At 52.1% G+C, this 12,914-nt stretch overlaps 1 protein-coding gene across 1 annotated transcript; it reads right to left on the bottom strand.

Annotated features, from left to right (window-relative positions):
- Positions 1-11,738: 11,738 nt before the first annotated feature.
- On the bottom strand, positions 11,739-12,552 carry LOC121844634 (fibropellin-1-like). Its single transcript, XM_042314932.1, has 2 exons — positions 12,140-12,552; positions 11,739-12,095 (listed from the first exon to the last, which is right to left on the bottom strand). The coding sequence occupies exons 1-2, from the start codon at positions 12,323-12,325 to the stop codon at positions 11,739-11,741; spliced, it is 543 nt and encodes a 180-aa protein (XP_042170866.1). The 5' UTR covers positions 12,326-12,552.
- Positions 12,553-12,914: the final 362 nt, after the last annotated feature.

Genomic DNA, 12,914 nt, shown 5'->3' with positions numbered 1-12,914 from the left:
GACCAGACTCCTGCTCTGACTAAACCCTGTAGACTACAGTAGTCCATGAGAAGAGACCAGACCAGACTCCTGCTCTGACTAAACCCTGTAGACTACAGTAGTCCATGAGAAGAGACCAGACCAGACTCCTGCTCTGACTAAACCCTGTAGACTACAGTAGTCCATGTGAAGAGACCAGACTCCTGCTCTGACTAAACCCTGGGAGTGAAAGGTGAAGGAGGGTCTGTCGTCTGTCTGGGCTATCAGCATTTCTCTCTTAGCCTGAATGCCTTATCTATAACGATGTACTGGGTATGAACAGAATAAACAGCTGGTTTGTATAACGATGTACTGGGTATGAACAGGACACACAGCTGGTTTGTATAACGATGTACTGGGTATGAACAGAACACACAGCTGGTTTGTACTGGTATGAACAGAACACACAGCTGGTTTGTACTGGGTATGAACAGAACACACAGCTGGTTTGTACTGGGTATGAACAGAACACACAGCTGGTTTGTACTGGGTATGAACAGAACACACAGCTGGTTTGTACTGGGTATGAACAGAACACACAGCTGGTTTGTACTGGGTATGAACAGAACACACAGCTGGTTTGTATAATGATGTACTGGGTATGAACAGAACACACAGCTGGTTTGTACTGGGTATGAACAGAACACACAGCTGGTTTGTACTGGGTATGAACAGAACACACAGCTGGTTTGTACTGGGTATGAACAGAACACACAGCTGGTTTGTACTGGGTATGAACAGAACACACAGCTGGTTTGTATTAATTCTCTGCACTTGGACTAGTGGATGTCGTCCCAATCGATCACCTAAACCTGACGCACGTGGGGATCTGAGATGATTTGACCCGTGTCAATCAATAAATTATTTATAATTATTAGGTCAATCAATATTGCCGTAGCTCCCCCGCCTTTCCCTCTGATAGGCTAGGGGGAAGTTTCACCCTATTGCTTACACCAATCAAATCCACTTGTAGGGCGCTAGGGGTCCGTCTGGGATAGGGGTCCGTCTGGGATAGGGGTCCGTCTGGGATAGGGGTCCGTCTGGGATAGGGGTCCGTCTGGGATAGGGGTCTGTCTGGGATAGGGGTCCGTCTGGGATTGGGCTGTTTCTCAGCACCGCTTCCTCCCACAGTACGTTAACAGGGACGTAGGCCTGGAGTGCTTTAGGCCTGGAGTGCTTTAGGCCTGGAGTGCTTTAGGCCTGGAGTGCTTTAGGCCTGGAGTGCTTTAGGCCTGGAGTGCTTTAGGCCTGGAGTGCTTTAGGCCTGGAGTGCTTTAGGCCTGGAGTGCTTTAGGCCTGGAGTGCTTTAGGCCTGGAGTGCTTTAGGCCTGGAGTGCTTTAGGCCTGGAGTGCTTTAGGCCTGGAGTGCTTTAGGCCTGGAGTGCTTTAGGCCTGGAGTGCTTTAGGCCTGGAGTGCTTTAGGCCTGGAGTGCTTTAGGCCTGGAGTGCTTTAGGCCTGGAGTGCTTTAGGCCTGGAGTGCTTTAGGCCTGGAGTGCTTTAGGCCTGGAGTGCTTTAGGCCTGGAGTGCTTTAGGCCTGGAGTGCTTTAGGCCTGGAGTGCTTTGGGCCTGGGAGTGCTTTGGGCCGGGAGTGCTTTAGGCCTGGAGTGCTTTGGGCCGGCCTGGAGTGCTTTGGGCCGGCCTGGAGTGCTTTGGGCCGGCCTGGAGTGCTTTCCGGCCTGGAGTGCTTTGGGCCGGCCTGGAGTGCTTTGGGCCGGCCTGGAGTGCTTTGGGCCGGCCTGGAGTGCTTTGGGCCGGCCTGGAGTGCTTTGGGCCGTCCTGGAGTGCTTTGGGCCGGCCTGGAGTGCTTTGGGCCGGCCTGGAGTGCTTTGGGCCGGCCTGGAGTGCTTTGGGCCGGCCTGGAGTGCTTTGGGCCGGCCTGGAGTGCTTTGGGCCGGCCTGGAGTGCTTTGGGCCGGCCTGGAGTGCTTTGGGCCGGCCTGGAGTGCTTTGGGCCGGCCTGGAGTGCTTTGGGCCGGCCTGGAGTGCTTTGGGCCGGCCTGGAGTGCTTTGGGCCGGCCTGGAGTGCTTTGGGCCGGCCTGGAGTGCTTTGGGCCGGCCTGGAGTGCTTTGGGCCGGCCTGGAGTGCCTGGAGTGCTTTGGGCCGGCCTGGAGTGCCTGGAGTGCTTTGGGCCGGCCTGGAGTGCCTGGAGTGCTTTGGGCCGGCCTGGAGTGCCTGGAGTGCTTTGGGCCGGCCTGGAGTGCCTGGAGTGCTTTGGGCCGGCCTGGAGTGCCTGGAGTGCTTTGGGCCGGCCTGGAGTGCTTTGGGCCTGCCTGGAGTGCCTTGGGCCTGCCTGGAGTGCCTGGAGTGCTTTGGGCCGGCCTGGAGTGCCTGGAGTGCTTTGGGCCGGCCTGGAGTGCCTGGAGTGCTTTGGGCCGGCCTGGAGTGCCTGGAGTGCTTTGGGCCGGCCTGGAGTGCCTGGAGTGCTTTGGGCCGGCCTGGAGTGCCTGGAGTGCTTTGGGCCGGCCTGGAGTGCCTGGAGTGCTTTGGGCCGGCCTGGAGTGCTTTAGGCCGGCCTGGAGTGCTTTAGGCCGGCCTGGAGTGCTTTGGGCCGGCCTGGAGTGCCTGGAGTGCTTTAGGCCGGCCTGGAGTGCTTTAGGCCTGGAGTGTCTGGAGTGCTTTAGGCCTGGAGTGCTTTAGGCCTGGAGTGCTTGGAGTGCTGGAGTGCTTTAGTGCTTTAGGCCTGGAGTGCCTGGAGTGCTTTAGGCCTGGAGTGCCTGGAGTGCTTTAGGCCTGGAGTGCTTTAGGCCTGGAGTGCCTGGAGTGCTTTAGGCCTGGAGTGCCTGGAGTGCTTTAGGCCTGGAGTGCCTGGAGTGCTTTAGGCCTGGAGTGCCTGGAGTGCTTTAGGCCTGGAGTGCCTGGAGTGCCTGGAGTGCTTTAGGCCTGCCTGGAGTGCCTGGAGTGCTTTAGGCCTGCCTGGAGTGCCTGGAGTGCTTTAGGCCTGCCTGGAGTGCCTGGAGTGCTTTAGGCCTGCCTGGAGTGCCTGGAGTGCTTTAGGCCTGCCTGGAGTGCTTTAGGCCTGGAGTGCTTTAGGCCTGGAGTGTCTGGAGTGCTTTAGGCCTGCCTGGAGTGCTTTAGGCCTGCCTGGAGTGCTTTAGGCCTGGCCTGCCTGGAGTGCTTTAGGCCTGGAGTGTCTGGAGTGCTTTAGGCCTGCCTGGAGTGCTTTAGGCCTGGAGTGTCTGGAGTGCTTTAGGCCTGTCTGGAGTGCTTTAGGCCTGCCTGGAGTGCCAGATGGCACTATTATTCTGGTTAAACAGACCAGATCAGTCAAGCCCAGTTAAAATATTGAAATGATTTCAAATAGTATTTGAACCCAGGTCTGACACACACACACACACACACACACACAGCCTATACAGAGTATATCAATGAACATTTCACACAATAACAACATTGAAATGAAATCTACTTTCCTCATTCGTCTGAGGAAAACCTAGTGATGATGCTAATGGCGTTTTTTAGTATTCTTTATTTTTAACAAGTTGTTACTACAACGCTATGTAAGGTAAAAACATGAACATATTTCTATTGGAATAAACATGGTGGTTTTACATGTTCAGCTACCGTCTTCAGATATATGAATATAAACTCGGCAACAAAAAAACAGAAACGTCCTCTCACTGTCAACAGTGTTTATTTTCAGCAAACTTAACATGTAAATGTTTGTATGAACATAAGATTCAACAACTGAGACATAAACTGAACAAGTTCCACAGACATGTGACTAACAGAAATGGAATAATGTGTCCCTGAACAAAGGGGGGGTCAAAATCAAAAGTAACAGTCAGTATCTGATGTGGCCACCAGCTGCATTAAGTACTGCAGTGCATCTCCTCCTCATGGACTGCACCAGATTTGCCAGTTCTTGCTGTGAGATGTTACCCCACTCTTCCTCCAAGGCACCTGCAAGTTCCCGGGCGCTTCTCCGGGGGGAATGGGCCTAGCCCTCACCCTCTGATCCAACAGGTCCCAGACGTGCTCAATGGGATTGAGATCCGGGCTCTTCGCTGGCCATGGCGGAACACTGACATTCCTGTCTTGCAGGAAATCACACACAGAATGAGCAGTATGGCTGGTGGCATTGTCATGCTGGAGGTCATGTCAGGATGAGCCTGCAGGAAGGGTACCACATGAGGGAGGAGGATGTCTTCCCTGCACAGCGTTGAGATTGCCTGCAATGACAACAAGCCCAGTCCGATGATGCTGTGACACACCGCCCCAGACCATGATGGACCCTCCACCTCCAAATCGATCCCACTCCAGAGTACAGGCCTCGGTGTAACGCTCATTCCATCGACCATAAACGTGAATCCGACCATCACCCCTGTTGAGACAAAACCGCGACTCGTCAGTAAAGAGCGCTTTTTGCCAGTCCTGTCTGGTCCAGCGACGGTGGGTTTGTGCCCATAGGTGAGGTTGTTGCCGGTGATGTCTGGTGAGGACCTGCAATACAACAGGCCTACAAGCCCTCAGTCCAGCCTCTCTCAGCCTATTGCAGACAGTCTGAGCACTGATGGAGGGATTGTGCGTTCCTGGTGTAACTCGGGCAGTTGTTGCTATCCATGTGTGATGTTCGGATGTAGCGATCTTGTGCAGGTGTTGTTACACGTGGTCTGCCACTGCGAGGATGATCAGCTGTCCGTCTTGTCTCCCTGTAGCGCTGTCTCCGGTGTCTCACAGTACGGACATTGAAATATATTGCCCTGGCCACATCTGCAGTCCTCAAGCCTCCTTGCAGCATGCCTAAGGCACGTTCACGCAGGTGAGCAGGGAGCCTTTCTTTTGGTGTTTTTCCAGAGTCAATCGGAAGTCCTCTTTTAGTGTCCTAAGTTTTCATAACTGTGACCTTAATTGCCTGCCGTCTGTAAGCTGTTAGTGTCTTAACGACTGTTCCACAGGTGCATGTTCATTAACTGTTTATGGTTCATTGAACAAGCATGGGAAACCGTGTTAAAACCCTTAATTAACAATGAAGATCTGTGAAGTTATTTGGATTTTTACTAATTATCTTTGTAAGAGAGGGTCCTGAAAATGGGTTTATTTTTTTTGTTGCTGAGTTTACATATTGATCAGCACTTTGAAGCCTTCTTCATTGATGGGGGGTATTTTTATATTTTTTTTATAGAAGTTCTAAAAGTCAAGAACTACTTAAATTAATTTATTATATTATATTGCTATTCAAAACAAAGACATCTCTCCTTCATAAATGTCTACCTTGTCCTGGACACACATATTGACCCAGTAGTGTAGAAGGAAGTGTTGCCTAAACGGATAACACAGAGACACACCCCCAAGGTGTGTATATACATACACACACACACACACACAGTTGAAGTCAGAGGTTTACAGACACTTAGGTTGGAGTCATTAAAACTCGTTTTTCAACCACTCCACGAATTTCTTGTTAACAAACTATAGTTTTGTAAAGTTGGTTAGGACATCTACTTTGCATGACAAGTCATTTTGACAACTATTGTTTACAGATTATTTAACTTATAATTCCAGTGGGTCAGAAGTTTACATACACTAAGTTGACTGCCTTTTAAACAGCTTGGAAAATTCCAGAAAATTATGTCATAGCTTTAGAAGCCTCTGATAGGCTAATTGACATAATTTGAGTCAATTGGAGGTGTTCCTGTGGATGTATTTCAAGGCCTACCTTCAAACTCAGTGCCTCTTTGCTTGACATCATGGGAAAATCAAAAGAAATCAGCCCCCCAAAAAATGGTAGACCTCCACAAGTCTGGTTCATCCTTGGGAGCAATTTCCAATACACCTGAAGGTACCACGTTCATCTGTATAAAAAATAGTACGCAAGTATAAACACCATGGGACCAGGCAGCCGTCATACCGCTCAGGAGGGAGACGTGTTCTGTCTCCCAGAGATGAACGTACTTTGGTGCAAAAAGTGCAAATCAATCCCAGAACAACAGCAAAGGACCTTGTGAAGATGCTGGAGGAAACGGGTACAAAAGTATCTATATCCACAGTAAAACGAGTCCTATATCGACATAACCTGAAAGGCAGCTCCGCAAGGAAGAAGCCACTGGTCCAAAACCGCCATAAAAAAGCCAGACTAGGGTTTGCAACTGCACATGGGGACAAAGATCGTACTTTTTGGAGAAATGTCCTCTGGTCTGATGAAACGAAAATAGAACTGTTTGGCCATAATGACCATCGTTATGTTTGGAGGAAAAAGGGGGAGTCTTGCAAGCCGAAGAACACCATCCCAACCGTGAAGCATGGGGGTGGCAGCATCATGTTGTGGGGGTGCTTTGTTGCAGGAGGGACTGGTGCACTTCACAAAATAGATGTCATCATGAGGTTGGAAAATTATGTGGATATATTGAAGCAACTTCTCAAGACATCAGTCAGGAAGTTAAATCTTGGTCACAAATAGGTCTTCCAAATGGAGAATGACCCCAAGCATACTTGCAAAATGACTTAAGGACAACAAAATCAAGGTATTGGAGTGGCCATCACAAATCCCTGACCTCAATTTTATAGAACATTTGTGGGCAGAACTGAAAAAGCGTGTGCGAGCAAGGAGGCCTACAAACCTGACTCCGTTATACTAGCTCTGTCAGGAGGAATGGGCCAAAATTCACCTAACTTATTGTGGAAGGCTACTCAAAACGTTTGGTACAAATTTTAAAGGCAATGCTACCAAATACTAATTGAGTGTATTTAAACTTCTATTATGTAAACTTCTGACCCACTGGGAATGTGATGTAAGAAATAAAAGCTGAAATAAATCATTCTCTCTACTATTATTTTGACATTTCGCATTCTTAAAATAAAGGGGTGATCCTAACTAACCTAAAACAGGGAATTTTTACTGGGATTAAATGTCAGGAATTGTGACAAACTGAGTTGAAATGTTTCCAGCTCAGCTATTATTAGACAGCCACTGTTCTAGAACGCGGTCCAACCTGTGTTCTTCACGTGTCACAGTTGAAGGACTGTGATGTCATCAGTGTGAATTGGGACAAACTGAGTTGAAATGTTTCCAGCTTAGGTGTATGTAAACTTCTGATTTCAACTGTGTGTATATATATATATGGCACAGACACTGTAGTGGACTACACAGACACTGTAGTGGACTACACAGACACTGTAGTGGACTACACAGACACGCTCACTGTAGTGGACTCCGATGACCCTGTGTTTGAGCACTGAAGCAAAGCCAGGCCAGGGGGAGATGACAGGCCAGGGGGAGATGACATGTTAAATGATGGGTTGCATCGTGGCAGTGCAACCAAGAGACCTCCCTTCCCCTCTCACTCCCTTCCTTTCTCCCTCCCTCCTGGGAAACAAAGGGGCTTTTTATCTGAAGAGCAGCAGTGACATGGGAGGAGAGGAGAGGGAAGGAGAAGCGAGGGGATGAGAGGACAGGGAGGAGAGGAGAGGGCAGGCAGGCGGGCGGGCGGGCGGACGGCTGTGAATGTGGGCCATGTGTCAGGACTGCTGGTGCTGCTTCTCTCCGTTGCTCTCTAGTCCTGTCTCCCCCTCCCTCCCTCCCCACTCCCTCCCTCCCCACTAGGCTCTCTAGTACTGCCTCCCCACTGGGCTCTCTAGTCCTGTCCCCCCATCCCTCCCCACTGGGCTCTCTAGTACTGCCTCCCTCCCTCCCCACTGGGCTCTCTAGTCCCATCCCTCCCCCCACTGGGCTCTCTAGTCCCCACTGGGCTCCCCCCCCCCATCCCTCCCCACTGGGCTCTCTAGTCCTGTCCCCCCCCCTCCCCATCCCTCCCCTAGTCTGTCCCCCATCCCTCCCCCCCATCCCTCCCCACTGGGCTCTCTAGTCCCCCCATCCCTCCCCACTGGGCTCTCTAGTCCTGTCCCCCATCCCTCCCCACTGGGCCCATCCCTCCCCACTGGGCTCTCTAGTCCTGTCCCCCCCCATCCCTCCCCACTGGGCTCTCTAGTCCTGTCCCCCCCCCCCTCCCCACTGGGCCTTAGTCCTGTCCCCCTCCCTCCCCACTGGGTTCTCTAGTCCTGTCCCCCCCCTCCCTCCCCACTGGGTTCTCTATTCCTGTTTCACCTCCCTCCCCCCCACTGGGTTCTCTATTCCTGTTTCACCTCCCCCCACTGGGTTCTCTATTCCTGTTTCCCTCCCTCCCCACTGGGTTCTCTATTCCTGTTTCACCTCCCTCCCCACTGGGTTCTCTATTCCTGTTCACCTCCCTCCCCACTGGGTTCTCTATTCCTGTTTCACCCCCTCCCTCCCTCCCCACTGGGCTCTCTAGTCCTGTCCCCTCCTCCCTCCCCCTCTACTGGGTTCTCTAGACCTGCCCCCATCCCTCCCCACTGTCTCTTCCTCCCCCTCCCCACTGGTTCTCTAGACCTCCCCTCCCCACTTCCTGTCCCCCCCATCCCTCCCCACTGACCTCTACCCTGCAACGTCCCCACTCCTTCCCCACTGGGTTCTCTATTCCTGTTTCACCTCCCTCCCCACTGGGTTCTCTTTCCTGTTTCACCTCCCTCCCCACTGGGTTCTCTCCCTCCCCCTGGGTTCTCTATTCCTGTTTCACCTCCCTCCCCACTGGGTTCTCTATTCCTGTTTCCCCTCCCTCCCTCCCCCCTGGGTTCTCTAGTCCTGTCTCTCCTCCCTCCCCACTTCCCTCGTAGTTCAGACCTGCTACCGCAACGTCCTTCACTCCTTCCCTCGTAGTTCAGACCTGCTACCGCAACGTCCTTCACTCCTTCCCTCGTAGTTCAGACCTGCTACCGCAACGTCCTTCACTCCTTCCCTCGTAGTTCGGACCTGCTACCGCAACGTCCTTCACTCCTTCCCTCGTAGTTCGGACCTGCTACCGCAACGTCCTTCACTCCTTCCCTCGTAGTTCGGACCTGCTACCGCAACGTCCTTCACTCCTTCCCTCGTAGTTCGGACCTGCTACCGCAACGTCCTTCACTCATTCTTGTTATGAAATACACGAGTCTCAGCCTGCTGGGTAAGTGGAACAACTCTCCTCCTCTAATAGGCCAAGCAGATAACCACCCCACCGGTTGACACGCTACACACCGGCCATGTCACATACAACACAGAATAATTGGAGACTTCAACTACCCTAAAAAGGGACTAATGGTATTTATTTAATGGATTGGATTATGTTAGGTTGTCGCCTGAGAGGAATCTGTCCGCTTGCACAATGACCTTTTAAAAAAAAAAAAACTTGGCCTTGTCAGCGAGAGAGAGAGAGCTTGGCTGTTCTGTACAAGGAGGCTTGTTTTGGCTGAGTCGACCTCGTTGGGGTAGTGAGTTCAGAAGGAAACGAGTGGAGCCAACAGGGCCTTGTAAAGAGAGGAGACTCACACGCCCTCTCCGACCTCCACAGCCTTTAATCTGACTAGTGACAGAAATTAAAGGAGGGACTGTTCTGGGGTCAGATGGGACTACAGGAGGGACTGTTCTTGGGGTCAGATGGGACTGTTCTGGGGTTAGATGGGACTACAGGAGGGACTGTTATGGGGTTAGATGGGACTACAGGAGGGACTGTTATGGGGTTAGATGGGACTACAGGAGGGACTGTTTTGGGGTTAGATGGGACTACAGGAGGGACTGTTCTGGGGTCAGATGGGACTGTTCTGGGGTTAGATGGACTACAGGAGGGACTGTTCTGGGGTTAGATGGGACTACAGGAGGGACTGTTCTGGGGTTAGATGGGACTACAGGAGGGACTGTTATGGGGTTAGATGGGACTACAGGAGGGACTGTTCTGGGGTCAGATGGGACTGTTCTGGGGTCAGATGGGACTGTTTTGGGGTCAGATGGGACTGTTTTCTGGGGTCAGATGGGACTGTTTTGGGGTCAGATGGGACTACAGGAAGGACTGTTCTGGGGTTAGATGGGACTGTTTTGGGGTCAGATGGGACTACAGGAGGGACTGTTCTGGGGTCAGATGGGACTGTTCTGGGGTCAGATGGGACTACAGGAGGGACTGTTCTGGGGTCAGATGGGACTGGAGGGACTGTTTGGGGTCAGATGGGACTGTTTTGGGGTCAGATGGGACTGGAGGGACTTTTGGGGTCAGATGGGACTACAGGAAGGACTGTTCTGGAGTCAGATGGGACTGTTTTGGGGTCAGATGGGACTACAGGAGGGACTGTTCTGGGGTCAGATGGACTGTTCTGGGGTCAGATGGGACTACAGGAGGGACTGTTTTGGGGTCAGATGGGACTGTTTTGGGGTCAGATGGGACTGTTTTGGGGTCAGATGGGACTGTTTTGGGGTCAGATGGGACTACAGGAGGGACTGTTTTGGGGTCAGATGGGACTGGAGGGACTTTTGGGGTCAGATGGGACTGTTTTGGGGTCAGATGGGACTGTTTTGGGGTCAGATGGGACTGTTTTGGGACTGTCAGGGGACTCAGATGGGACTGTTTTGGGGTCAGATGGGACTACAGGAGGGACTGTTCTGGCGTCAGATGGGACTGTTCTGGCGTCAGATGGGACTGTTTTGGCGTCAGATGGGACTACAGGAAGGACTGTTCTGGGGTCAGATGGGACTGTTTTGGGGTCAGATGGGACTGTTTTGGGGTCAGATGGGACTACAGGAGGGACTGTTCTGGAGTCAGATGGGACTGTTTTGGGGTCAGATGGGACTACAGGAGGGACTGTTCTGGGGTCAGATGGGACTGTTCTGGGGTCAGATGGGACTGTTTTGGGGTCAGATGGGACTACAGGAGGGACTGTTCTGGGGTTAGATGGGACTGTTCTGGAGTCAGATGGGACTACAGGAGGGACTGTTCTGGAGTCAGATGGGACTGTTTTGGAGATGGGACTAGATGGGACTACAGGAGGGACTGTTCTGGGGTCAGATGGGACTACAGGAGGGACTGTTCTGGAGTCAGATGGGACTACAGGAGGGACTGTTCTGGAGTCAGATGGGACTACAGGAGGGACTGTTCTGGGTCAGATGGGACTAGTCAGATGGGACTACAGGAGGGACTGTTCTGGGGTCAGATGGGACTACAGGAGGGACTGTTCTGGGGTCAGATGGGACTACAGGAGGGACTGTTCTGGAGTCAGATGGGACTACAGGAGGGACTGTTCTGGGGTCAGATGGGACTACAGGAGGGACTGTTCTGGGGTCAGATGGGACTACAGGAGGGACTGTTCTGGGGTTAGATGGGACTACAGGAGGGACTGTTCTGGGGTCAGATGGGACTACAGGAGGGACTGTTCTGGGGTCAGATGGGACTGTTTTGGGGTCAGATGGGACTACAGGAGGGACTGTTCTGGGGTCAGATGGGACTACAGGAGGGACTGTTCTGGGGTCAGATGGGACTACAGGAGGGACTGTTCTGGGGTCAGATGGGACTACAGGAGGGACTGTTCTGGGGTCAGATGGGACTTTGTTCTGGGGTCAGATGGGACTACAGGACTGTTCTGGGGTCAGATGGGACTACAGGAGGGACTGTTCTGGGGTCAGATGGGACTACAGGAGGGACTGTTCTGGGGTCAGATGGGACTACAGGAGGGACTGTTCTGGGGTCAGATGGGACTACAGGAGGGACTGTTCTGGAGTCAGATGGGACTACAAGAGGGACTGTTCTGGGGTCAGATGGGACTACAGGAGGGACTGTTCTGGGGTCAGATGGGACTACAGGGGGGACTGTTCTGGGGTCAGATGGGACTGTTCTGGGGTCAGATGGGACGTGTTGTGTCCCTGAACAGGGCTGAGACCTCTAACCAGCTCAGACAGAAACATGTTCATTAAGTTTTCATTTCAGCACCGTTCTCCTCAACCTGACACACAGCACCGTTCTCCTCAACCTGACACACAGCACCGTTCTCCTCAACCTGACACACAGCACCGTTCTCCTCAACCTGACACACAGCACCGTTCTCCTCAACCTGACACACAGCACCGTTCTCCTCAACCTGACACACAGCACCGTTCTCCTCAACCTGACACACAGCACCGTTCTCCTCAACCTGACACACAGCACCGTTCTCCTCAACCTGACACACAGCACCGTTCTCCTCAACCTGACACACAGCACCGTTCTCCTCAACCTGACACACAGCACCGTTCTCCTCAACCTGACACACAGCACCGTTCTCCTCAACCTGACACTTCTCTCAACCTGACACACAGCACCGTTCTCCTCAACCTGACACACAGCACCGTTCTCCTCAACCTGACACACATCACCGTTCTCCTCAACCTGACACACAGCACCGTTCTCCTCAACCTGACACACAGCACCGTTCTCCTCAACCTGACACACAGCACCGTTCTCCTCAACCTGACACACAGCACCGTTCTCCTCAACCTGACACACAAAAATGTAAGACATTTGAAGCTTAAAGCATTCCCTGGTTGGTCTCACTAACTAGACAGGCAGACAGGCAGGCAGGCAGACAGACAGCACACCACAAACAAACAGCATTTGAGTCTGAAAGCAACAGGCCCTGTTAGGCACAGCTCCCCTGGAAGTAAGAGAGAAACCTAAGTAACAAATGTATATACACTGCTCAACAAAATAAAGGGAACACTTAAACAACACAATGTAACTCCAAGTCAATCACACTTCTGTGAAATCAAACTGTCCACTTAGGAAGCAACACTGATTGACACTAAATTTCACATGCTGTTGTGCAAATGGAATAGACAACAGGTGGAAATTATAGGCAATTAGCAAGACACCCCCAATAAAGGAGTGGTTCTGCAGGTGGGGACCACAGACCACTTCTCAGTTCCTATGCTTTCTGGCTGATATTTTGGTCACTTTTGAATGCTGGCGGTGCTTTCACTCTAGTGGTAGCATGAGACGGAGTCTACAACACACACAAGTGGCTCAGGTAGTGCAGCTCATCCAGGATGGCACATCAATGCGATCTGTGGCAAGAAGGTTTGCTGTGTCTGTCAGCGTAGTGTCCAGAGCA

The sequence above is a fragment of the Oncorhynchus tshawytscha genome, unplaced genomic scaffold (assembly GCF_018296145.1).
Source record: "Oncorhynchus tshawytscha isolate Ot180627B unplaced genomic scaffold, Otsh_v2.0 Un_contig_11611_pilon_pilon, whole genome shotgun sequence".
NCBI classification, from domain to species: domain Eukaryota; kingdom Metazoa; phylum Chordata; class Actinopteri; order Salmoniformes; family Salmonidae; genus Oncorhynchus; species Oncorhynchus tshawytscha.
Note: the sequence above shows the minus strand (reverse complement) of the source record. Positions and strands in the feature narration are given on the sequence as shown.

Bases quoted from the DNA above. Each gene is read 5' to 3' on its own strand.
- LOC121844634 (XM_042314932.1), bottom strand. From the start codon at position 12,325: ATGTCTTACATTTTTGTGTGTCAGGTTGAGGAGAACGGTGCTGTGTGT. The intron at 12,096-12,139 runs GTTGAGGAGAAC...GAGAAGTGTCAG, and splicing joins AGAACGGTGCTGTGTGTCAG to GTTGAGGAGAACGGTGCTGT.